The sequence below is a fragment of the Elephas maximus genome, chromosome 8, assembly GCF_024166365.1.
Source record: "Elephas maximus indicus isolate mEleMax1 chromosome 8, mEleMax1 primary haplotype, whole genome shotgun sequence".
NCBI classification, from domain to species: Eukaryota; Metazoa; Chordata; class Mammalia; order Proboscidea; family Elephantidae; genus Elephas; species Elephas maximus.
Window position 1 is genome coordinate 65,420,218 of NC_064826.1, and position 24,783 is coordinate 65,445,000.

Here is a 24,783-nt window from a genome sequence, read left to right on the forward strand (position 1 = left end):
CTAGTCCCCCTTCTAGCTCCTTCTGCCTTGGGGATGGGAGTAGCACCCTCTTCTATACCACCCCATCTCCCTATCTCACCCCAGACCTGTCTCCATGATGAAGCCATTCACCTCCACCCCTGGGTGTGATCCAGGCCTCCCCTTGCTCTGAGTCCAGAGCAAACTGAATTTTAGCATCCGATGGAGGAAGAAGTCCTTCTTAACCTTCTTCCAACTCATAGCCATTTAAAAAAAAAAAAAAAAAAAACTTCCCCAGGGTTAACCTTCTTATTTCAGTTGAATGAGAATAACAGAATTCATTTCCTTCAAGGAAAACAGCATCCCAACCACGAGATATGGTCTGACTCTAGGAGCTCAGCAACATTAGGGCAAAACAGTGTGATAATGGTACATTTTCCAAAGTCTGAGTCATTCAGGCTTATCTATGGTTACTTTGTTAAATTTTAATCAGTGTTTTTTGGAATTTGAAAGACACATAATAAAATAAATATGAGGCAACTGAACTCAGTGCAATGAATCTTGATTATTTTCCAACACCAGCTCTAGAAAGATATCTTTTCTTTCGAATTGAGTAAATTAAAAATAAATACAAGAATAAATAAACATGTGCTCTGTTAAAAAAAAAAATCTGCAGCCCGAGGGATGGGAAGCAATATTCTGAGGAGTTGGCAGATAAGCTTTGATATGAAAAAGATTCGCTTCAGGAGGCAGAAGGAAATGGTTTGTGATATTTGCTTCCTGTTTTCAATATTGTTAAAAAAAAAAAAATACAGGCAGCTGTTAAAGAAGAAGTATGTTAGGAGAACAGGCCACATGAAAAGAAAGTTTGGTTTAATAAGCATTTATAAATTCGAGCTGTTTTTCTACTCCTTCACTGGCCTTTCTTCAGTCTTCTTTGCTGGATCTCTTTCTCCTTTCAACCTTTATGTTAGTGTGCCCCAGGGCTCAGAGGAAGATGCCCCTACCCATCTAAAACCTGGGGGATCCCATCTAGTCTGCCAGCTTCAATACCACAAAATGGTGTTAATATCTCCAGCCTGACTCTCTCCCCGAACTCCAGGTTTATCATATCCAACTATATATATAGCTTATATACAAAAACCCATTACTGTCACTGACTCGTGGTGACCCCATGTGTATCAGAGTACAATTGTGCTCCACAGGAGTTTTAATGGCTGATTTTTTAGAAGTAGATTTTTTTTTTTAGATCACCAGGCCTTTCTTCCAATTTGTTTCTGGAGGGACTGGAACCTCCAGCCTTTTGGTTAGCAGTCGGGCTCATTAACCATTCGCACTACCAATTCATCTCAAACTTACCATGTCCAGACTGAACATAGAGGTTGCTGCCCCAACCTCTATGCTCTCCATCTTCCCCATCCTTGTAAATGACACTTTCATTTTCCAGTTGCACAAACTTAAACCTAGAAGGCATCTTTGATTCTTCAAGTTCCTTCACACATCACACCCCATAACAACAAGTCTTGTTGGTGCCATCAAAACATATCTCCAGTCTGACCGCTTCAAACCACCTACACTATAACCACCTTAATCCAACCCACAGAATTTCACCCTGGACTCCAGCAGTCAATGTCCAATAGTCTCTCTACTTCTACGCTTTCCTTTGTTCGCCCTCCACGCAGCCAGCCAGAGTGACCGTTGAAAAAGGTATATCAGACCATTTCACTTCCCAATGCCTCCTCTCACATTAAGAATATGCTCTAAAGTCTTTCCCAAACCCTTTAGATATTTCTTTACGGTCTCTCCCTGTTGCTACCACTCCCTCTGTTACCCATCATCTGTCTGTTTGTCCTACAGTAATGGCTTATGTGTTACTATGATGCTGGGAGATATGCCACCAGTATTTCAAATACCAGCAGCGTGATCCATGTTGGACAGGTTTCAGTGGAGCTTCTAAACTAAGACAGACTAGAAAGAAAGGGCTTTCTTAAAAATGGTTAAAATCGCAAATGTTTTTTGTATAATTTACCACGAAAAAAAAAAAGAAAACCTGCACCTCTTACCCATTGCTCCCAAATCCCCCATCCCCCAGCCCTAGTTTACTTTCTGTCTTTATAGTTTTACCAATTATTGACTTTTGGCTATTACTAATGATGCTGCTATGAAAATTATGTGCGAGTTTTTTTTTTTTTTTTAATGGACATATGTTTTCATTTCTCATGGGCATATACCTAGGAGTGCAATTGCTGGATCATATGATAACTCTATGTTTAATCATTTGCAAAACTGCCAGACTGCTTTCCAAAGCAGCTGTACCATTTTACACACCCATCAACAGTATGAGACTTCCTATTTCTCCACTTATTTGCTAATATTTGTTGTTATTTGTCTTTTTAATTATAGCCCTCCAAGTAGATGGGAGGTGGTATTTCACTGTGGTTTTGATTTACATTTACCTGATGGCTGAGGATATTGAGCACAGTTTGTATACCTTCTTTGTCTATTCAGGTCCCTTGCCTATTTTTAAATTGGATTATTTGTCTCTTTATCACTGAGCTATAATATGTCTTTATATATTCTTGACATAAGTCCCTTACTAACTATATGATTGAGCATATAATTTTGAGAGTCAGATGTTCATTGATAAAACCAAAGGATAGTTATGTTTGCTCAGAAAGGTATATGCTGTAGGAAGTGCAGGGAGAAAAAGATGATACCCAAGGTTTTTGTTGTTGTTCTTAAGTGCCATCTAGTCAGTTCCAGCTCATAGCAACCCCATGTACAACAGAATGAAACACTGCCCGGTCCGACGCCATCCTCAAAATTGTTATGCTTGAGCCCATTGTTGCAGCCACTGTGTCAGCCTAACTGATTGAAGGTCTTCCTCTTTTTCACTGACCTTCCACTTTACCAAGTGTGATGGCTTTCTCCAGGGACTGATCCCTCCTGACAACATGTCCAAAGTATGTGAGACGAAGTCTTGCCATCCTCGCCTCTAAGACATATTTTTTTACTTCTTCCAAGACGGATTTGTTTGGCCTTTTGGCAGTTCATTGTATATCCAATATTCCTCGCCAACACCATAATTAAAAGGTGTCAAGTCTTCTTCAGTCTTCCTTATTCATTGCCCAGCTTTTGAATGCATATAAGGCAATGAAAGCACTGGCTTGGGGCAGGCACACCTTAGTCCTTAAAGTGACATCTTCTCTTTTTAACACTTTAAAGAAGTCTTTTGCAGCAGGTTTGCCCAATGCAATGTGTCATTTGATTTCTTGACTGCTGCTTCCATGGGTGTTGATTTTGGACCCAAGTAAAAAAAAAGGTAAGACACCCCCATTTAGAGAGTGAGCAGAAGAAGAGGAATCAGAGAAAACTATGAAGGGTTGCCCATAGAGAGAGAAGATACTCTCAGGGAAGCTAAAAAAAAAAAAAGAATTTCAAGAAGTGAACAACAGTATTGGATATAGCAGAGAAGTGTAATAAGATAAAGATTGAAAAATGTGGAGGGGAACGGTCACTTGGAGGCCACTGGTTACCACTGTCAGAGCAATTCCAATGGTGTCCTCGGGACAGAAGGCAGGTGGTGATGGACTACAGGGTGCATGGGTGGTGAGGAAGAATGTGCAGAAAGCAGAGATCACACTTTCAAGAAGTTTGACCAAAAAGAGATCAAAAGAAGTTGGAAAGAAGCTCTTACAAGGTAAGAGCAAAGAGTCATTAGAGAGGGAGATGCTGGATATATGATTAAGAGAAGTTATTTTCGGAGCAACATTCAACTGCAGGGTATATGATTAATTGCAAAGATGGAGGTGTTGGTCTTGGATTGGAGGAGAGACCCCTCTCCCTCTAAATGAAAGGGAGAAAGTACAGGTAAGTATTGAATCTTTTACAGTGAAACCTTTGAGAGCCGAAATTCGACAGGACTACCTTGTTTTTCCAGGTCTCACAAATTTTCCACCTTTGATAGGGTGCAGTCTTACCACTTTACTATCACTTGCTATTAGTGGAAAATATTTTAGTTTTCCTTCTCTGATAGGTTTCCGCCTTACACAGGTTCTGGCTTTTATAAGTTTTATTGTACTTCAACCCTCAGAAACTTAAGTCAGTTGTGGTAGAAATAATTAGTGTTCACCAATGTCTAGTTCTCTTCCCCTCGAGGCTCACAGAAGACTACACTTTTTAGTCCCCTTGTAATTTGGCAGGATCATGGGACTTTTTTGACTAACAGCATGTGAACAGAACAAAAAAGAGTCACTCCCAGACTTAGGCAGTGAAGTGGGAATTTTTTAGTCTATTTCTCTCTGTGGTGTCATGATAGTGAAGAGAACCTCAGGCAGAGATGGTGAAGTCACAAGACCAAAGCAGCTTAGATTCCTGATCAAACAATGGACATTTTTCTGAACTGTCACCTGTAATTACAGTGGACTTTGTAACAATGAGAAATAAACTTTCATTGTGTTAAGCATCTGGGAATTGAGCATTATTACAATAGCATAATTTAGTCTACACTGATTAAATCCTAGCCTAAGGAAAATTTAGGCTATATTGGCAAATAGAATCAGAGGAAAAGTTGAGCAACCTAACTAAAGAAAAGAGAGCTGCAACTGGGCAACTGGAATCAGTAATGCGAAGTGAGTTCACCAAGGTGGAGATGTGCAAAGTTTCAGCAGGGAGGATACTTTAGGAAGGACTGCTGTGATATTTGGTAATGGTAATGTAATCTGCCTCAGAAAGTTAAGGAGTTGTGAGTCATCTACAAAGGAATTGGGGGTCATTTACAAAGACATTACAGGGTGACATCAGGACAGAGATAAAAAGAAATGATTGAGTCAGATATCTAAGTCTTTAGTGAAAATGGGAGAGTGACTGGAGTTTGTGAGATTATAGATATAAGGGGATAAAAGGTACATTGTTTGGTGATATAAACCTTAAAGGATGAAGGGTTTTTACACAGGGAGGAGGAGTAACCATTGTTGATCTAGAAGAAGGTAGTTCTCAACTCCATACTCTTTAGAATAAATATTAGAGGAATAGGGCTTTAGCAAAAATGGTATTTCATTTAAGATTTCATTTTAGACAAGACTGTAGAAGATAAAAGAAAATATATTTGCCATAGCTTGTAGATTGAAAGGGCAAAATTGAAACCAGAACAAAGCAGCCAACTGAAAATATGCTTTGGTGACGTTAATAACAAGCTTGACACTGCACAAAATTGCATCCATGATGAAGAAGCTGACTCTGGGAACAATCCCGGAATGTACAGAAAATGAGAAAGCCCTGAATATGATAAAAGAGCTCTAACCTTTGAATAACAGATGTTTCTGAAGAAAAAAAAAAATGTTAATAATAAGCAGGACAATGTATGGAAAACTTCTAATGAGTGCTCAGATAGTTGCAGACATTATTGATATTTTCATTAAGAAACATTGAACACACATACTGTCTTTCACCTGCACCAAAGCCTTTACACACTCTAGCATGGTTTTGAATTGAGGCAGGTGCATGCACAATCACGCACACACAAGATCTCATTTGTGCTTTTACAACACTGTTAATCTTTGGTCCCAATACCTTTATTAAATAGTCCATTATTTCTCCACTGATTTGTGCTGCCTCATCTGTCATTACAGGTGTTTTCTGCAAGTGGGCCCTGTTTCTAGGCTCTCAATTACCTTTCATTGGTCTAGTTATCTCTTCATACATCAATACCACACTGTTCTAATTACAGTTTGCTTGGGTATCTCGTAGGATAATTACTTCCTCTTCTCTATTTCTTCTTTCCTTCCAATTCTTCTTTTTTCCAAAATTGACCAGCTATTTTCACTCTTTACTCTTTGAAAATTCTGTGAAGAAAAAAAATCAGAATTGCATTGAATTTATAGGTTAATTCAGACAGCATTGCCATCTTTACAATATTGAGTCTTTCCATGAACATAGTAAAACTCTCCTTTTATTTAGATGCCTTACCTTCGATAACAGTTTTATTATTTTCTCCCTAATGATCTTATTTATATCCTGAGAACACAAAGGAAAACACAAACAACCCAATGAAAAATGGGCAGTTTATGAATAGGCAATTCATACAAGTGGAAGTCCTGTGACTCTAAACATATGAGAAGACAATCAACTTTACTGGCAACCTGGAGAATACAAATTAAATAAAAATACCATCATACCATTTAATTGGCAAACATTGAAAAGTTTGAGAGTGTCAAGTGTTGGAAATGATGTTGAACCCCCAAATTCTATTGATAGAAGAATAAATTGATATATTCAAATTTTATCGTTCTGTGCCATCAGGTTGATTCTGATTCAGAGCAACCCTACGCGACAGATTAGGACGGCTTCATAGAGCTTCCAAGGAGTGGCTGGTGGATTCAAACTGCCAACCTTTTTGTTAGCAGCCTGAGCTCTTACCCACTTTGCCACCGGGGTACCAATATACCCATAAATGAGTATAATTTAATATAGTTGAAAATGTTCATATACTAATATCCAGTAATTCTATTTCTCTCTCAAGAAACCCCTGTAGAAATTAAAAGATATTTGTTATTTTTGAAAAAAGATTAAAACAACTAAACCGTGGTTTAATTACACATGGTAATCTGATTCAGCAGTTAAAAAAAACCAAAAACAAAATTCTCCATTCAAAAATGTAACAAGACTGGTAAAACTAAGTTACAAAAGTGAAATAGCATTTATGTAATTTTTAAGAACATAGAACAGTACACAGTGTCTATAGATACATATATGAGTAGTAAAAGAAGAAAAATTTAGAAGGAAATGATAAACATCAACTTTAATAGTTTACTCTGTAGAGAAACAAAGGGAGGGGAGAAAGGAAATGAGCTAGGCTTTTAATGTAAATTTTTATTTTAGAAAAAGGAAACACGGCAAAATTAATATTTATTACACATGGGTGGTGGCATATCCTATTGTGGAAACCCTGATGGCATGTAGTGGTTAAGAGCTATAGCTGCTAACCAAAAGGTTGGCAGTTCAAATCCACCAGGCGCTCCTTGGGGGCAGTTCTACTCTGTCCTATATGGTCGCTATGAGTCAAAATTGACTCACCAGCTCCTAACAACAATAGCAACAAGTGCTATATTGATGTCTGATATAATATTCCTAGAATTTTCTGTACGTTTGAATTATTTAATTAAAAAGTCTTAGGTTTGGTGCAAATGCAATCATAGACATTTAGATGAAACAACACAATAGAATTCTAACCTAGCTCCCTTTTACATATAAACGTAAAATATTTTTGATATTTTAAAATAATATGGACATTTCCAGGAATACAAGTCTGGTGTAAATAAATGCAAAATTGGACTTAATTTTGTTCAGAGCTTTACCAAGATTTTTTCTCATTTCGGAATGCTTGTGATATCTGAATCGCAATACGAAACACCTGAATAGTTTGAATATGTAGCTGTTCCAGTCATGATGATTCTTCATAGGGGTGCAAACAAATCACTATTTAATCATATTATCTAGGGTAGTTATTTCCTAAGCACTATCATATTGAACTTCACAGTACATTATTGTAATTTATTTATATCATCAATAATAACCATACTTACGTAATTATAATTCTTAGAAATTACTTTCATGTTGCCTATACACCTTATAGGCAAGTAAAAAGAAACCAGAAACAAACCCAGTGCCGTCGAGTCGATTCCAACTCGTAGCAACCCTATAGAGACCTTATGTTTTATATTTATATTTTAAAAGTAAATATAATACCCTATATGAAATGATGAAATGATGAGTATGAGTATAGGCAAATATAGGGTATTATGTTTACTTTTAAAATATTATGTGTGAAGGTAGATTGTGTTATCTATGAATTTCAATGCAAAATAGGAAAGAATGTCTACAAGGGTTGAGAAGTACTCGTCTGGGCTCTTCCTCCATCTCACTACCAACTTTTCCAATAGTAGGCTTTCATTTCTTAAAAATGAAGTCCATTGGACAGGGAGTGGGGAGAAAGGCTAGTTTAGGGATATGAAGTGGGGGATGTGGAGTCCCCAAGTCTGGAAAGATGGAAGAGAGAGTTTCTGCAGTGATAAAAACCTGCTCCCTGTTTCCTTGCAGCTCTTGGAGGTGACAGATTTGGATGGAATGGGATGTTTGGGAGAGGATGGCCTTGAGAGGCATCTTGAAGCCTGCAGGAGTAGCAAGGGCCAGCAGATGGAGCCACAACGATATCTGATAGTGGACGATCAGCCAACGCTAACAAATGGAAGCTCTGAGGCAGTTTAATTATATATATAAGGCAATGTGAGTTATAACTAGGATTCACGAAATAAACTTTATCTGTTGAGGATAATGAAAAGGAGATAACTGATACTGAGGATAATGCCAGAATATGGCAGAAGAGAAAAAACTTAATATTGCAGGCACTGTGCTAAAGTTCCTCGGTTGTTATGGGTTCAAGAAATTTCTCAACTACTATCTTTTCCTTGGACCAGGCTGGCCACCATTTTTTTTATGACTGGTTCTCACCCTTTGTATACAATTCTTATCCTAGCTCTCCTCATCATCCCATTCACAGTTCATACAAACCCCTCTCTCCTTCGCCCACAGATGAAATCCGAAAATTCCTTGTTCTTTTTCAAGCAAAGCAAATTTAAATTTTTATCTGTTTCATTTGCTACCATTCCAGACTAGTCCTGGAGACTGCCTTGGATAAATTAAAGGCTCAAGAAAGGACTTTCCTCATTAAAAGTTACTTTACCACGGAAATGATTTATACCCTGTTTCCCTGGAATAAAAATTGCTGCAAAGCTTTGGGGGCAAAGTTCCACAGATGGGTGAAGAACACCTTTCAGAGAAACAGACCGTGTTTCTAAATGGATAAACTCCATATTGTAAGAATGTCAATTCTTCTCATATTGATGTCTACTCCAAAATAAATTTCGGATGAATCAGACGTTATATGTTTAAAAAGCCAATATAAAACTAGATAATAACTAATCAGGATAGTTATGAAAGCTCCGAAGGGAGTTGTTAGTTGCCTTTGAGTTGATTTGACTCATGGTGACCCAAGGCTGTGACCTTCCAGAAGCAGATCACCAGGCCTGTCATTTGAGGCATCTCTGGATGGGTTTGAACTGCCAACATTTCAGCTAGTAGTCCAGCGTTTAACCATTTGTGCCACCCAGGGACACCTAGCACATTAGGGATACTGTCAAAGAAGAAAATCTTACACTCTGTTAGGAGTGAAAGAAAAGGAGTTTTATTGAGGAATAATACAGCTCAAACTGGGTAGTGCTAAGTAAAAATACAAAGCACCCCACTGGTCTATATACATAGAGAACAAAGGTAAGGTAGGGGTTAATGATTGGTACGGATAAGATCAGCTTCAGCTTGAAGTTCTTTGAAATGTAAATGTTGGGGTGCCTAGGAAGGAAGGAGTTACCACAGAGGCAAGTGGCACCAGCTGGTTTGGTTATACAGGATTGTAGTTGTGAACAGTTTTCCCAGAAAAAAATTGCTTACATCTTGACACAGTCTTCCTACCAACAAATGGTTTACTTCCTGACCTGTTGCTTCCTGGGAATGCATGTCGGCCCTGTCATCCTTACATCTGATGTGAGTGTCTCCAACCTGAAACTTCTCCATTCTCAAAAATATACAGCATATCCAGTTGTCAAGAGGTCAAGAATCAATTATAAATATCCACGCACATTAAAAATATAAAGGATGTGGTTTGTTCCATGTTGGCCTGTAAAATTTTCATCCTGACCCTTTAATTCCTTTCCTTACTGGAAATTCTCCAGGTCCGAAGCTACGCTGCATCTGGCTTCTGGGAAGAAGTTCTTAATTATTCCTTCTCACTCCAGAGCAAAGAAGATCTGACCTGACCCAGAACTTCTACAGGGTAGAATACTGATGAACACAGATGGCTTCATGAAACATGATCTTTAATTATAATTCTGCTTTCTGTAAGTTAGAAGTACAAACAGTCTTGCTTGGCGTTTACAGAGCAATGTGCTCCTGGAAACCTCATTAGGGGGTTGATTTTGTATAGGATACTGAGCATGCTTGCAGGACAATTGTCTTTCTCAAATATGTTGTTCAAATATGATCGGGGAAGCTGTAAGTAAGGCCATAAAGGCCCCAAGACAAGGAAAATAAATTTTTTAAATTAACAAATGCGAAGTGATTTCTCATCTACTTTCAAGTATTTGTATAACAAAAGAGAGCAACGTACAGAAAAAATTTCCTCCAGAAAAATAATAATGGGTTAGAACAACGCAGTGGTAAGAGCTTGGAAGCCAGATTGTCAGCTCTGAAACCTCAGTTGTACTGCTTACTAACTTAGTGTACTTTTAACAAGTTCTTAACCTAAGTACAAATTTCTTTATCTGTAAAATTGAGGTACAAATTGCACTTGCTGCAGAGGGTTGCTAGGAAGATTCAATGAGGCAATACATGAGAAGCATTTATCTCACAATGTTGCACCTGGTGAATGCTTAATAAATATTAGTCACTGAAATAATAATAATAAAGTTTCTTCCAGATTTATGCTTGAGGTAACTATAAAATTTCCAGTAGAATTGATTATAGAGTTGGCCCCCCACAGGTCATTTGGTTCATCCCATTCATTTAGGCAGAAAAGGAAAATTTCAGCTTCTCACGTTAACCATGGTACTACTTAACATACCCTATCAGAAAAATGAAATTTGCTCCATTTCCTAGCCTGTTAAATAAATGGGTGGAACTAAATAATCTTTACAGTGTTGAAAAGCAAAGATGTCACTTTGAGGCTAAGGTGTGCCTGACCCAAGTCATATTTTCAATTCCCTCATATGCATGTGAAAGCTGGACATTGAATAAGGAAGACCGAAGAAGAATTGATGCCTTTGAATTGTGGCATTGGCGAAGAATATTGACTATGCCCTGGACTGCCAGAAGAACTAATAAGATTCTCTTGGAAGAAGTACAGCCAGAGTGCTCCTTGGAAGCGAGGATTGGGAGACTTCGTCTCACATCCTTTAGACATGTTATCGGGTGGGACCAGTCTCTGGAGAAGGACATCATGCTTGGTAGAGTAGAGGGTGAGCAGAAAAAGAGGAAGACCCTTGATGAGATGGATTGACCTAGTGGCTGCCACAATGGGCTCAAACACAGCAACAACAATTGTGAGAATGGCACAGGACCAGGCAGTGTTTCGTTCTTTTGCACATAGGGTTGCTATGAATCAGAACCCACTTGATGGCACCTAACGGCAACAACAATAAATAACCTTTAAGATGCCCTCCAAGCTCTAAAACTTAGTGGTTATAAACATCCTTTTTCAACCATAATCAAACATGTTGCAATATCTAAATCAATTTCCTTCTTTGAGTTTCTATTATACTAGCTTCTACCCCTTTCAATCATATCATCATAGGGTTGCTATGAGTCGGAATCAACTCGACGGTACTGGGTTTGGTTTTTTTTTTTTTTTTTTTTTATCCCTTTCGATGCAAAATACAATCTTCAAGCTAGTTTGGTAGTCAAGGTGTCCCCCCACCCCCTTCGTCCGTTTGGAGCTCGGCTGCTAACCAAAAAGTCAGCAGTTGGAATCCACCAGCCGCTCCTTGGATACGCTATGGGGCCATTCAACTCTGTTCTATAGGGTCGCTATAAGTCGGAATCTACCTGAAGGCAACGGTTTTTGTTTTGGTTTGCCCCTTTATCTAAGAAGCCTCATAGACATACACCACAGCCCTCAGAGAGTTCAGCACTGTAATTTCACCCAGAGGGCTGGGCAATTTACATACTATTAATATTTACTTTGGAGTCCCTGGGTGGTGCAAATGGTTAACTACTGCTGAAAAGTTGAAGAGCTACCTCAGAAGAAAAGCCTGGTGACCTACCTCAGAAAAATCAGCCATTGAAAATTCTGTGAAGCATAGTTCTACTCTCACACACAAGGGGTCGCCATGAGTCAGAGCTGACTTGGCAGCAACTGATTAACATTACTTGTACCAAACGTTTAGGCTTACCAGGTTTGAAAGAGAAGAAAATCATTTTGTGAAACATTCAAAACAATTGATGATTCTTAAAGCCACTTGATGAGCTTTAGAGGTTGAGATACAGTCTTTATTTTTAATGATATTTGATATTTTATTGATGAAAGCTATTTGGTTACAGGAATCACTTTTTACTTAAAAATCCATCTGGGAGTAAAAACTAAAACTCAGTAGCGCCTCAGCGATCCTGCAGAAAATCCTTTGTTCTTTTCTCCTGGGTCCATTAGCTGGTTGTCCAGGGGATGGTACTGTTGTTTCAAAGGAATGCCTTCCATGAGGCCCAGAAATGGAGCTTGGAAAAAATGGATAATGTATGGAACAGAGGTTAAAGGAGAGAAAAAGCCATGTTTAATGAACCTTGGGAATAATGGCTAAATACGTTTAAGTAATCGTCTTTCCCAATTTCCCTTCATAGGGGCGAATGTGAACATGAAGACCAACAACCAAGATGAGGAAACGCCGTTGCACACAGCCGCTCACTTCGGCCTCTCCGAGCTGGTGGCCTTCTACGTGCAGCACGGGGCCATAGTGGACAGTGTCAATGCCCACATGGAGACCCCCTTGGCTACCGCAACCTACTGGGCCCTCCGCTTTAAAGAGCAGGAGTACAGCAGGGAGCACCACCTCGTCTGCCGCATGTTGCTCGACTACAAAGCCGAGGTCAACGCCCGGGATGACGACTTTAAATCTCCCCTCCACAAGGCAGCCTGGAACTGTGACCACGTGCTCATGGACATGATGCTGGAAGCTGGCGCGGAAGCCAATCTCATGGACATCAACGGTTGCGCTGCCATCCAGTACGTGCTGAAGGTCACCTCTGTGCGCCCTGCCGCCCAGCCCGAGATCTGCTACCAGCTACTGTTGAACCATGGGGCTGCTCGAATATACCCTCCACAGTTCCATAAGGTGAGCTGTGTCCAGGGGCGCCAAGTGGAAAAGTGGTTAATCAGGAGAGTAATAGACTCGAATGCAGCTTGGCTCGAAATCTCCAGGTAACTCAAGCACCGTTGAGGCTTGAGTCCTTGGAATAATTGCCTCTGATACTGTACCTGACCTTCCATTTACACACATAAGTCTATGCTGCCATCGTCCAAGTTTCTTTGAAAACTGAGGGTGAGAGCAAGAAATGGGAATAAGAGTGGCAAATACTTTTTCATGTCTATGTAAACACCAGTCAGTGGCTGCCTGGGGACTGAGTTGAGAGAGATGAGAAGGCCAGTTTAAGTCTGCAATAGAGGTGAATGGTGTCAAACGGGCCACGCACTTGTCATCTCAAGTAGACTGTGATCTAAAGATGACCCAGGCTGCTTTGGAATTAGTTTGTAGACATAAAAGGAAGTCCCAATCTTCTAGTTTAATGAAAGCTAACATTTATTGTTGTTGTCGTTGGGTACCGCCAAGTTGATTCTGACTCACATCAACCCCACGTGACAGAGTAGAACTGCCCTATTGGGCTTTTTCTTTGGCTGTAATCTTTACTGGAGCAGATCACTGGATCTTTCTCTGTTGGAGTAGCTGAGTGGGTTGGAACCACAAACCTTTCAGTTAGTAGCCAAGTGCTTAACTGTTGCACCACTGGGGCTCCTTAATATTTAGCAAGCACTACTAAATGTAATGCACAACATTATAAGCATTTTCCATGTCTTTATTTGATTCATTTAATTCTCACAATCCTAGGAGCTTCCGCTTAAAAAAAAAGTTGCCGTGGAGTCAGTTTGGATTCATAGTGACCCTATAGTACAGAGTATAACTGCCCCATAGGATTTCACTGGTGGATTCGAACTGTAACCTTTGGTTAGCAGTCAAGCTCTTAACCACTGTGCCACCAGAGCTCCTCCTAGGAGTTAAATATTATTATTATTTTACATACTACAGGAGAAAACTGAGGCACAGAGAAATTCAGTAGCTTGCCCAAGCTCACCATGATTCAAATTTAGGTAATTTGGCTCTACTATCCATTCTTGTAATATCACACATATAGCCTCTCATTTTAATAGCATTTATGGATCATCTCTAATGAGCTGGCCAGGACCAGATGCTATGAATGTTGATATGACTAAGACATGTTGTCTACCCTCAAAGCAGTTGCAGGTGATTCTGAATCATGGCAAGCCCTTGTGTGTCAGAGTAGAACTGTGTTGCATAGGGTTTTCAGTGGGTGATTTTTCAGAAGTAGTTTGCCAGCCTTTCTTTTGAGGTACGTCTCAGTGGACTGGAATCTTCAACCACACTAATAGTTTGCACCACCCAGGAACACATCTCCTATGCTCAAGTAACTTAGAATCTAGTTGGCGGAGACAAGCACATAAAGAGGTGATTTTAATGTGTCTGGTAAATGATAACGTAGAGGAACAAAGGGTGCAACAGGCACACGGAAGAGAGGAAGTTTTGCGATGAACCAAAAAAAAAAACCAAACCCAGTGCCGTGGAGTCGATTCCGACTCCTAGCGACCCTATAGGACAGAGTAGAACTGCCCCACAGAGTTTCCAAGGAGTGCCTGGCGGATTCGAGCTGCCAACCCTTTGGTTAGTAGCTTTAACACTTAACCACTGCGCCAAGTGGTATTAATTTGGAAACCAAAATGCGTTTCACCTGAAAATAAACAAAGTAAATAACAGTGTACTCAGAATCCCACTCATTTTAAAAATTTAATTAACAAGAAGCAGAGGTGTTTCATGTATAAACCAGCTAAGGAATGTAGGGTCACAGAAAACAAATTGACAGAAATTTTATTAAATTCGCTGCTAAATTCTACCTTCTACTTTGATAAAATGTCAGGAGCTTGTCTGAAGTTCTGCAATGTGAGGGTTAGTTAGAAGAAAAATCCCATTAAAGAATTTAAGGAGCATGTACTCCATCAGGGAAAATTCCAGATGGTCAACCCAGAGAACATTCAGATGAAGGTACCATGAGTTCAGAAGCCCCTGTAATCTCTGTAAGGGACCTGCCCTTGGTCATCAGTGTTTTAATGGAAGATTAAGTAATTTTTTTTTCTTAAAATTATACGTGATGCTCAGAATGCTCTGGAATTCCCTGTAATTTTTATAGAGAATTCCAAATGATCATGGTGATGACATGGTTAAAAATACTGCTACAATAGCTGTAACATCCTTCATTTGGAGACAAAGGGATGGGATCAAGTGCACAAATGGAGTTGTTGGAGTTAGTAGCACAGACATTTCATCCTTTGCAACAGGAGGTCCCAAGGTAGTACAAACGGTTTGTGCTTGACTGCTAACTAAAGGTTGGCAGTTTGAAGTCACCTGTCGGTACTGGAGGAGCCCTGGTGGTGCAGGCGTTAAGCATTTGGCTGCTAACCAAAAGGTTAGCAGTTTCAATCCACCAGCTGCTTTTCGGAAATCCTATGGGGCAGTTCTACTCTGTTCTAAAGCATAGCTATGGGTTGGAATTGATTCAACGTCAATGGGTTTGGTACCGTGGAAGAAAAGGCCTGGTGATCTATTTCCGTTAAGATTACAGCCAAGAAAACCCTATGGAGCACTTCTACTATGTAATACGTGGAGTTGCTATGAGTAGGAATCAAATGGATGGCAACTAACAACAACAACAACAGGAGGGAAGGCCATGTCTACTTGCATAGATGCAGGGATGTTGGTAGATGGGTTGGTAGCAGTTTGTAGTTCTCTTCTGATTGCTTCTGTTTTCTCAGTGAAATTAGAAGCAAAGTTTTGAGGTGAAAATGAGAATGGGGGAGGAGATTGAAAAGCTGAGAGCCAAGTGGAAGGTGTGAGGTGCTTATTTTGAGGCGTTTAAGGACTTGGGAGATGTAATAGATTGCTGGGTGGCTTATGCTCACAAAAGGTTAATGGTGATGCATTTGACTCAGACTGAAGTCTATCTGAATCCAAAGCCTAAACTCTTAGACTTAGTAGTTTCAGCTGTAACTTCTGATAACGTGTTCCTTATGAAAGAAATTATACCTAGATGAACATAAGGTGAGAAAAGACCTGAAGGGGTCATTTTGTTTAATTCTTTATTCTCCAAGCAGAAATAGTGTTCTTGTCCTATTTGTAAATTTCCATGAAGGCAGATCCTGCACCACTCTTTTCCTTGGGTATCGCTTCCATTTTGGAAGGTCTAGCACTTTTTAAAATATGTATGTATATTAAACTAATGCTAATTCATGATCTAGAACTGCTCATATGATCCTAATAAATCTTAATGTCTTTGTATCAGTTTGTGCCTAGGGCCTCTCTTTCCTCAGAATCAAATTTTGTATTTCTTCCAAATTATTAGCTATTGATTGTTTTTGCCTCTGCATCTTGGTCAGGGTACATCTGGAAGGCCAAGAATCATGAAGATGCTTAACTTTTTATTTCCCTATAATTTTTAAAGGAAGACTGCTTCATAAATGGCCTGAAAAACTATCTGGTGAAATTTACCATTAAATGTTTCTGTTTGACTTCATTTGTAAATTCTTATCTTCCTTGCAATTTTCTCATGGATGCAAGTCAGTAGACTTTTGAATTTTTTAATACTTTTGCATGTTAAGGTTGGACTCGAGATATTTTCATATCAGAACATTATACATGTTGCAGCCTTAGATATAAGGTCAAATGGGTATACCACATGAAAAATTCAACAGTGATCCACAGCTTGTATCTATGAATACCTACCGTTTAGGTTGCATCTGGAGTCCCTGGGTGGTGCTCCCAGGGTTTTTGGCTGCTAATTGAAAGGTTGGAGACTTGAGCACACCCAGAGGCACCTCAGAAGAAAGGCCTGGCAATCTACTTTTGAAAAATCAGCCATTGAAAACCCTATAGAGCACAGTTCTACTCAGCCACATGCAAGGTCACCATGAGTTGGAATCAACTTGATGGCAACTGGTTTAGTTTTAGGTTTCATCCGTTTTCTGCATCATACGTTGGCATCCTAGATTTGGCTAAAAAAAAAAAAAAAAAAGAGCTAAACACTAAAGAGAGTACACAACCCAGTATTTTAAATTGCATATGAATTTGTTCCTATTTTTATCCCTTCTTTGTAACTCATAGCTCATTCATTCTAGACTTAGCCATGCTATTCATGTCAGGAATAACGAAGCATGGACTTTGGGGTCAGACAAACCTTAGCTCTATGACTTACCTAAGAGTGTGACTATGAACGAATTACTTAAACTTCCACAGTTTCCCCCCTTGCTTTCATGTGTTGGCAATAATATGCAGTCTCAGTACTTAACCAGAAGGAAGTTACTTGTCACACATCACAAATATAGTCAGAGCCCAGAGAATGGAGCAAAACACTACTTTATTCTTTTTCTTGGGTCACTTTCAACCCCTCGAGAATTTCTTCCCCAGTCTTGCCCCCTCTCCATCCCACGTCTATAAACATCTCTCCTTTGATCTACCTCCAGCTTTTTTTTTCCCCCTACCCACATCTCACCAAGGTCTGGCCATTCTTCATAGTAGATTCCTGGAAGACAAACACACCCGTCTCTTTAAATACGGTTCACTTCTAAAAGCATAAAGTTGACAAAGGCATGAAGATGCCAGAGAACACGCTCTGCACTTTATTCATGAATAATATGTCTTTTCATAGGGTTGTTGTGAGGATCGAGTGAGACAATATTTTAGACATTTAGCATGGTACCTGGTGCATGGTAAACATTTAAACAAATGTTGGCTGTAACTATTATTAAATATCTGTTGAGCAGTAGAATCGGTGCTCCTAGGCCAGGTTAACCATAGGAGTCTTCCTAACCAGGAGAGACAATGTATGAGTCACTTCCTTGAGACTAAATGTTGAATTTTCTTCTGAAACTCACTGCTGGCTGGCTGTGGATGAAATAGGTCTCGGAAGAAATAACTCAGAGGCCCTCTCTTCATTTGCCTTCAGGAGCCAGATTAGGGAGAATGGGCTGTTAAACAGAGTTTCTGTTCTCCCAAAGAACTTCTGGGGAATGTGGGGAGTTCTCCAGGGTGTTTTTCACAGAGGTGCTGAGAGGTAAGAGAGAGACATTCTGAGCAGAAACTTAGTGACCTGGGGTGTGAGTCTGGGTTTGGCCACTTACTTGATCAATTTCTCAGATCCCAATATTCTCATCTGAAAGAATGGGGGCAATAATATCTCCTTTTCAGGACTGTCTGAGGATTCAGTGAGTAAGACATGTAAATCTCTGAGCCTGATATGGTGCTCAACAAAACCCCTTCCTTTCTTAGTTCCTAGTAGGAGTCTTCTGTAACAGGCCTTTTTAAGGGTCTTCACCAGCCTGTAAAATTGACAGACCGTTTTGTGTTTCAAGAAATACTTTGGCCCACTGTTAGCATTTTCTTCATGTTTAGTTCTGTTTAGTTCCTCTGAGTTCCTCTGGTTTAGTTGTATTCTAAAGAGATTTAGGGTAGAGTTGGCTACTTATGGGTAGCTGGCATTGTAAACATTTTTGTTGCTCCCCAACAGACTGTGGAAGAGAACTAGCCTCCTTCCAAAGGAAAGCTAAAGAAAAATATTCAATTTACTATGCAGATCCTTCAAAGTGATTTAGAACAACTACTCCACAGCCCAACTTTCCAAAAAGAAAGTCATCTTTATGACAAGTAAATGACTGACTAATTTATCCACAAGATAAAGTGATTTGTTCTCTGGTGGATAGGGAATTCAGTTTCCTTATTTACAAGGAACAAGGTCAGAGCTGAACACGCTGTTTTCCAAATATAAAGCAAATTTGTAGAGGGTATATTTCACTGAAAGGCAATGTATAAATTACATAAGAAAGGAAAAAAAAAAAAAAGAATTATAGGCTCTTGTGATTTCATTCAAGGGTAAAAAGGACATTTGATTTTTTTTTTCTCTCAGCATAATTCAGAAGGAAGTGACACCCCAGGGAGCCAAGACTGGGTTTTCCTGTAGGGCAAGAAAGACATTTTTCTAGGGGAGGGAAAGGTAATGTGAGGTTTGGGGGAGGTAAGGATGATTTCTGCAGTTGAACAGTGCTGTATATGAAGCCAAGGGTACAAGCAGGTCCCTTTGATCATTAAGTATCTTTCTGCACATCCACAAATCAGTACATCAGTCAGAGCAGAGACATCTTTAGCATTTCTCTGCTGAAGTAGTTTAGGGGTGGCACTTGAATTAGAAGAGTGGGAAGGAAACATATCTTGAATCTCTTTTTTGAGTACCAGGTCATACCAGTTGCCATCGAGTCGACTCTCACTCGTGGCAACCCCATGTATGTCAGAGTAGAACTGTACTCCATGGGGTTTCCAATGGCTGATTTTTTCGGAAGTAGATAGATCTCTAGGCCTTTCTTCTGAGGCAACTGTGGGTGCATTCGAACCTCCAATCTCTTGGTTAGCAGTTGAGTGCATTAACCATTTGTACCACCCAGGGGCTTTGTTTTTGAATATTAATTTGCACTTTTGGAGAAGGATCAAATGAAGAGGGGAGTCTAAAACTCTTTCCATTGCCATCACTCTATGATGAGCCCTTTTGTCCAACTGTGCTTCCATGAGGGGAGAATAGAGACTCCAGAGGTTCACAGAAGGTGAAGCTCATTGGACATCTTTTGTTCTCGGGCAGGCAAAAGGGAATCAGAAGCTTCTCTCTTTGAGGTCTACACTAGTCCTTTCACATTTGATGGTCGAGGTTCCTGGTAGTCAGCATAGAGCAATGATTTAGAGTTTGCTGTCTCTCAAGAGTCTTTTCATGTTGTTGCCTGGTGAATAATTGCTGAGGCCTGAAGAGGGTGTGTCCAGCTGTCTTAGTTCTAGAAGAAGCTAAAGTGCCAGTGTGAAGGGCTGGGAGGCTGTCTTAGGCTGAGTTCTCTAGAGAAGCAAAACCAATGAAGCATATATATACTACAGAGAGACAGAGATTGATCTCAAGGAAATGGCTCACATGGTTGTAGAGGTTGGCAAGTCCCAACCAGCCTCTTCAGGCTGAAGGCTGAAGGCTTCTGCTGTCTTCTGTAGCTTCAGGGGCTGACTAACCCAAGATTGACAGGTCAGAATGCAGGCTGTTGGCTCGCAGGCTATTGGCTCACAGGCTCTAGAGGCCGAGGCATGCCAAGATCGGCAGGTAAGCTGCTAGCTCAAGTCCCAAGAACTGGAGGTCAGATGATGATGAGCCAGATGCAGGATTTAGACTGAGAGCCTAGCTGGAATATCCATATATGTACTGGAGGCAGGCCACACCCCCAAGGGAACTCTTTTTCAACTGATTGGCTGCTTATAGCATATCTCATCATGGAGTTGATTACATTGTTATGTAACTGTCAAATTACACCTTAACTGCAAAACCACTGAGAATCATGGCCCAGTCAAGTTGACATACAGCTTAACAATCACAACCTGTCACTTGTCAACTTGGCACCTGTACACAACTCCTTGAACCATACATAATCTCTCAATAAAGTAATTATAAATTATGGTGCAACTAACATGCGTCCAACTGAAAACACACTAGTCCCATTTACATCTTATATTTCATAAGTGATGAAAACAAAATATTTGATGCATACATACAAGGAAGAAATACTCCTAACAATTATAATCCTCATTTCTGCAACTGCTCATATGGTGGTAGCTGATATTTAGAACTACCTTCTTCCACCACCCATTTCATATTTTCTTTGCCTTCAGGAAGCACTTCAGCTAGTGTTGGTTTTTTGCCCAGTGGGCTGACCCAAACTTTCATTTCTGAAGGATCTGGGCCATCAATAATCATGTTGGAATTGGGTTGCTATAATTTTCCAGTGACTTTAATCACAGGTCATGGTAGCAGTAAGAGATGCCCTAAGGGATCTCCTGTATTCTAGACATACTCTTCTTTACCTCCATTACGTAATAACAATCCAATTTCCTCTTGGTAATCAGGATCTTTTTAATCAGGATCAATCCCATCAGCCAATATGGTAACTCTCTTCTTTGTCTGTTGATCCAGAGGCATCAGGAGCCCAAAGTGTCTGGGTGGTATTCTTAACTTTCAGTTTAATGGAATCAGTGATGTGTCTCCAGGTGGAAGCATCCCTCCCTTTAGAACTAAGACCCCTAGACTCACAGAGCATAGGGTCATGAGGACAGGAAGCAAAAATTTTGTAATTGGGCCACTAGGGGTAATAGTGAGTGGTGTCACTCCCATTTCCACCCCTTGATTCCTGGACCCATGAATCCTGGCTTTGGGAGAAACAGTGTCATATATTGGACAGTGGTTTAGAGCATATACAGCCTCCTGTAGAACATTGCCCCAGCCGTGCAAGGTATTGCCACCTATCTGGTGCTATAATTGTGTCTTTAGAAGCCCATTCCATTGCTCTATCAAGCCAGCTGGTTCAGGATGATGAGGAACATGATAAGACAAGTGAATTCCATGAGCATAAGCCTGCTATCACACTTCATTTGCTGTGCAATGAGTCCCTTGGTCTAAGGTGTTGCTGTGTGAGATGCCATGATGGTGGATAAGGCATTATGTAAGTCCACAGATGGCAGTTTTGGTAGAAACATTGTGTTCAGGGAAGGCAAATCTGTATCCAAAGTATCTTTTCCAGTAAGAACAAAACACTGCCCTTACGGTGATGGAAGTAGTCCAATGTAGTCAATTTGCCACCAGATTGCTGCCTGATCACTTCGAGGAATGGTGCCATATCGGGTACTCAGTGTGGGTCTCTGCTGCTGGCATATTGGGCATTATCAGTGGCTGTATCCAAGGCAGCCTTGGTGAGTGGAAGTCCATGTTTGTTGAGCCCATGCATAACCTCCATCCCTGCCACCATGGCCACTTTGTTCATGAGTCCATTGGACAATGACAGAAGTGGCTGGGGAAAAGACTAACTGGTTTCCATGGAACACATCATCCTATCCACTTGACTGTTAAAATCCTTCTCTGCCAAGGTCACCCTTTGGTAAGCATTCACATGAGACACAAATATCTTCACTTTTTTGGCCTATTCAGAGAGGTTAATTCACATACCTCTTCACCATACCTCTTCATCACAAATTTTCCTTCCAAGTCCCTGACCATCCAACCAAACCACTGGTTACAGCCCATGAATCAGTATATAGTTGCACATCTGGCCATTATCATTCCAAGAAAGTGAACATCCAGGTACATTGCTCGAAATTCTGTCCATTGGGAAGTTTTCCCTTCACCACTGTCTTTCCAGGAAGTCTCAGAAAGGGGTTGTAGTGCTGCTGCTGTCCGCTTTCCAGTGGTGCCTGCATATCATGCAGAACCATCTGTAAAGCAGGCATGAGTTCTCTCTTCCTCAGTCAACTGATTATAAGGAACTCCCCATGAAGCCTTAGGTGCAGACTGGAAGAGGGCAGGTAATGTGACAGGAATGGAGACCATGAGAATTTGGGCTACTTCCTCATGTAACTTACTTGTGCCTTCAGGTCCTGCTTGGACCTAATCTGGAATATACAACTTCCATTTAATGGTGGAGTGCTGCTGTGCACGTCCAACTTTATGACTCTGTGAGTCAGACAACACCCAGTTCATGATGGGCAGCTCAGACTGCATGGTGACTTGATGTCCCATGGTTAAGCATTCAGTCTCTACTAAGGTCCAGTAACAAGCCAAAAGCTGTTTCTCAAAAGGAGAGTAGTTATCTGTAGAGGATGGCAGGGCTTTGCTCTAAAACCCGAAGGGTCTGCATTGTGATTCACCAATAGAGACCTGCCAAAGACTCCAAACAGCATTTCTGTCCTCCACTAATACTTCAAACACCATTGGATCATCTGGGTCATATGGCCCAAGTGGTAGAACAGCTTGCATGGCAGCCTGAACCTGTTGCAGAGCCTTCTCTTGTTCTGGGCCCCATTCAAAACTAGTAGCTTTTTGAGTCACTTGATAAATAGGCCTGAGTAGTACACCCAAGTGAGGGATATGCTGCCTCCAAAATCCAAAGAGGCCCACCAGACATTCTGTCTCCTTTTTAGTTGCAGGAGGAGCCAGATGCAACAACTTATCCTTCATTTTAGAAGGAATATCTCCACATGCCCCAAACCGCTGGACCTCTGGAAATTTCACTGAGATGGAAGGTGCCTGGATTTTTGTCATCTAATTTCCCACCCTCTAGCACACAAATGCTCTTACCAGTAAGTCTAGAGTCACTGATACTTCTTCCTTACTAAGTCCAATAAGCATACTGTCATCAGTGTAATGGACCAGTGCAGAAGGGAAAGGTGATCAAGGTCCCTTCTGACTAAACTGTGACATAGGGCTGGAGAGTTGATATACTATGAGGTAGGACAGTGAAGGTGTATTGCTGGCCTTGCCAGCTGAAAGAAAACTGCTTCTGTGGTTCCTTCAATACAAGTACGGAGAAAAAGTCATTGACCAGATCAATAGCTGCAGGTACCAGGAGATGTATTAATTTGCTCAAGCAATGAAACCACATTTGGAACAGCAGCTGCAATTGGAGTCACCACTTGGTTACGTTTACAATAACCCACTGTCATTCTCCAAGATCCATCTGCTTTTTGCGCAGGTCAAATAGGCGAGTCGAATGGGGATATGATTGGAATTACCCCCCTGCATCCTCAGGTCTTTGATGGTGGAAGTAATCTCTGCAATCCCTCCAGAAATGCAGTATTGCTGTTGATTTATTATTTTCATAGGTAGGAACAGTTCTAATGGCTTCCACTTGCCTTTCCTACCAAAATAGCCCCTATTCCACATGTCAGGGATCCAATGTGGGAATTCTACCAGTTGCTGAGTATGTCTATTCCAATTATGCATTCTGCAACTAGGGATATCACTATGGGATGGGTCCTGGGGCCCGCTGGACCCACTATGAGGTGGAATACGGGCATGAGCTAAGATTCAGTTAGTCAGTTGACCTCCATATGCCCCGAATCTGACTGTGGGCCACAGTGATGTTCTGATTATTTCCTTTTCTCAAATAAACAATTATGTAAAACGCCTTTGGGAGTACCTTTGGGGAAACCTGGGAGAAAGATTAGCAGTATAAATTTTTGGATGTGCAGTGGGGTCCTTCTCAAGAGAACCTGGCTTGCACTTCATTCAAGGGGTTGTAGCTCTGTAAACTGGCTCAAGTCTGGGAATTGATTGAGGGGCCATGACTCTCTATCCTGATAATTCAAGTTAGACTGTCATTCACTTAACCTAGAATTCTTCTATTTGTAAAGATCAAGTAAATATTTAGTAGATTTCCCATCTCTTTCATGCCTAGAGACACCATGACTAAGTAGCCAACACCATAAGTCCCTGAGCCAGACTATTCTGATTACTGCTTTGACTCTGTTGTCCATTATGGCAACCATGCCCAGCTTGCCTTTGTTGCTTGAGTGCACAGCTTGGCCCCTATTGCCATGAAGTCCAATCAGCCCCATTGTAGTTGGGTGTGTTAATTCAGTTAGGGCAGTTCCTACTGTCAAATATGACTTACATAAAATAACAACCACAACAGTATTCGAGGATTCTGGGGGTCCCTTCACAATTTTGTTCCTCACTGTTGTGGTAAAAATTATGTCCTCTGGGTACTCTGTGTGTGGGTCTGTGGGTTTAACCTGATAAATCTACTCTAACATGCCAATTTCCCTAGGTCTTTGGATACCTTCTTCTGCAGTTATACCAAGGCATGTCTGGTACTTCAACTTGATTAAGTGTAGGCCACTACATGATCCATGCTTCAGTGAACCAACCAAATGAACTATTAGATCCTTTCCTAACCTCTCAAGCTGAAACATTGAATAAAGAATCTGTGCTTAGTGGGAGCATATCAATAATTTCTAAATGATCCAACTTTATGTTCCTTGTATCATTATCTCACACCATTAATAGTCATTCCCACACATATTTCCCAGGTTTCTGTTTGTA

At 40.6% G+C, this 24,783-nt stretch overlaps 1 protein-coding gene across 1 annotated transcript in view; it reads left to right on the forward strand.

Annotated features, from left to right (window-relative positions):
- Window positions 1–24,783, forward strand: part of ASB4 (ankyrin repeat and SOCS box containing 4) — a 70,052-nt gene that overhangs the window by 33,144 nt on the left and 12,125 nt on the right. Inside the window, exon 3 of the mRNA XM_049894291.1 lies at window positions 12,400–12,890. Within this exon, the coding sequence (XP_049750248.1) occupies window positions 12,400–12,890 (491 nt within the window). The remainder of the gene's footprint in view (window positions 1–12,399; window positions 12,891–24,783) is intronic.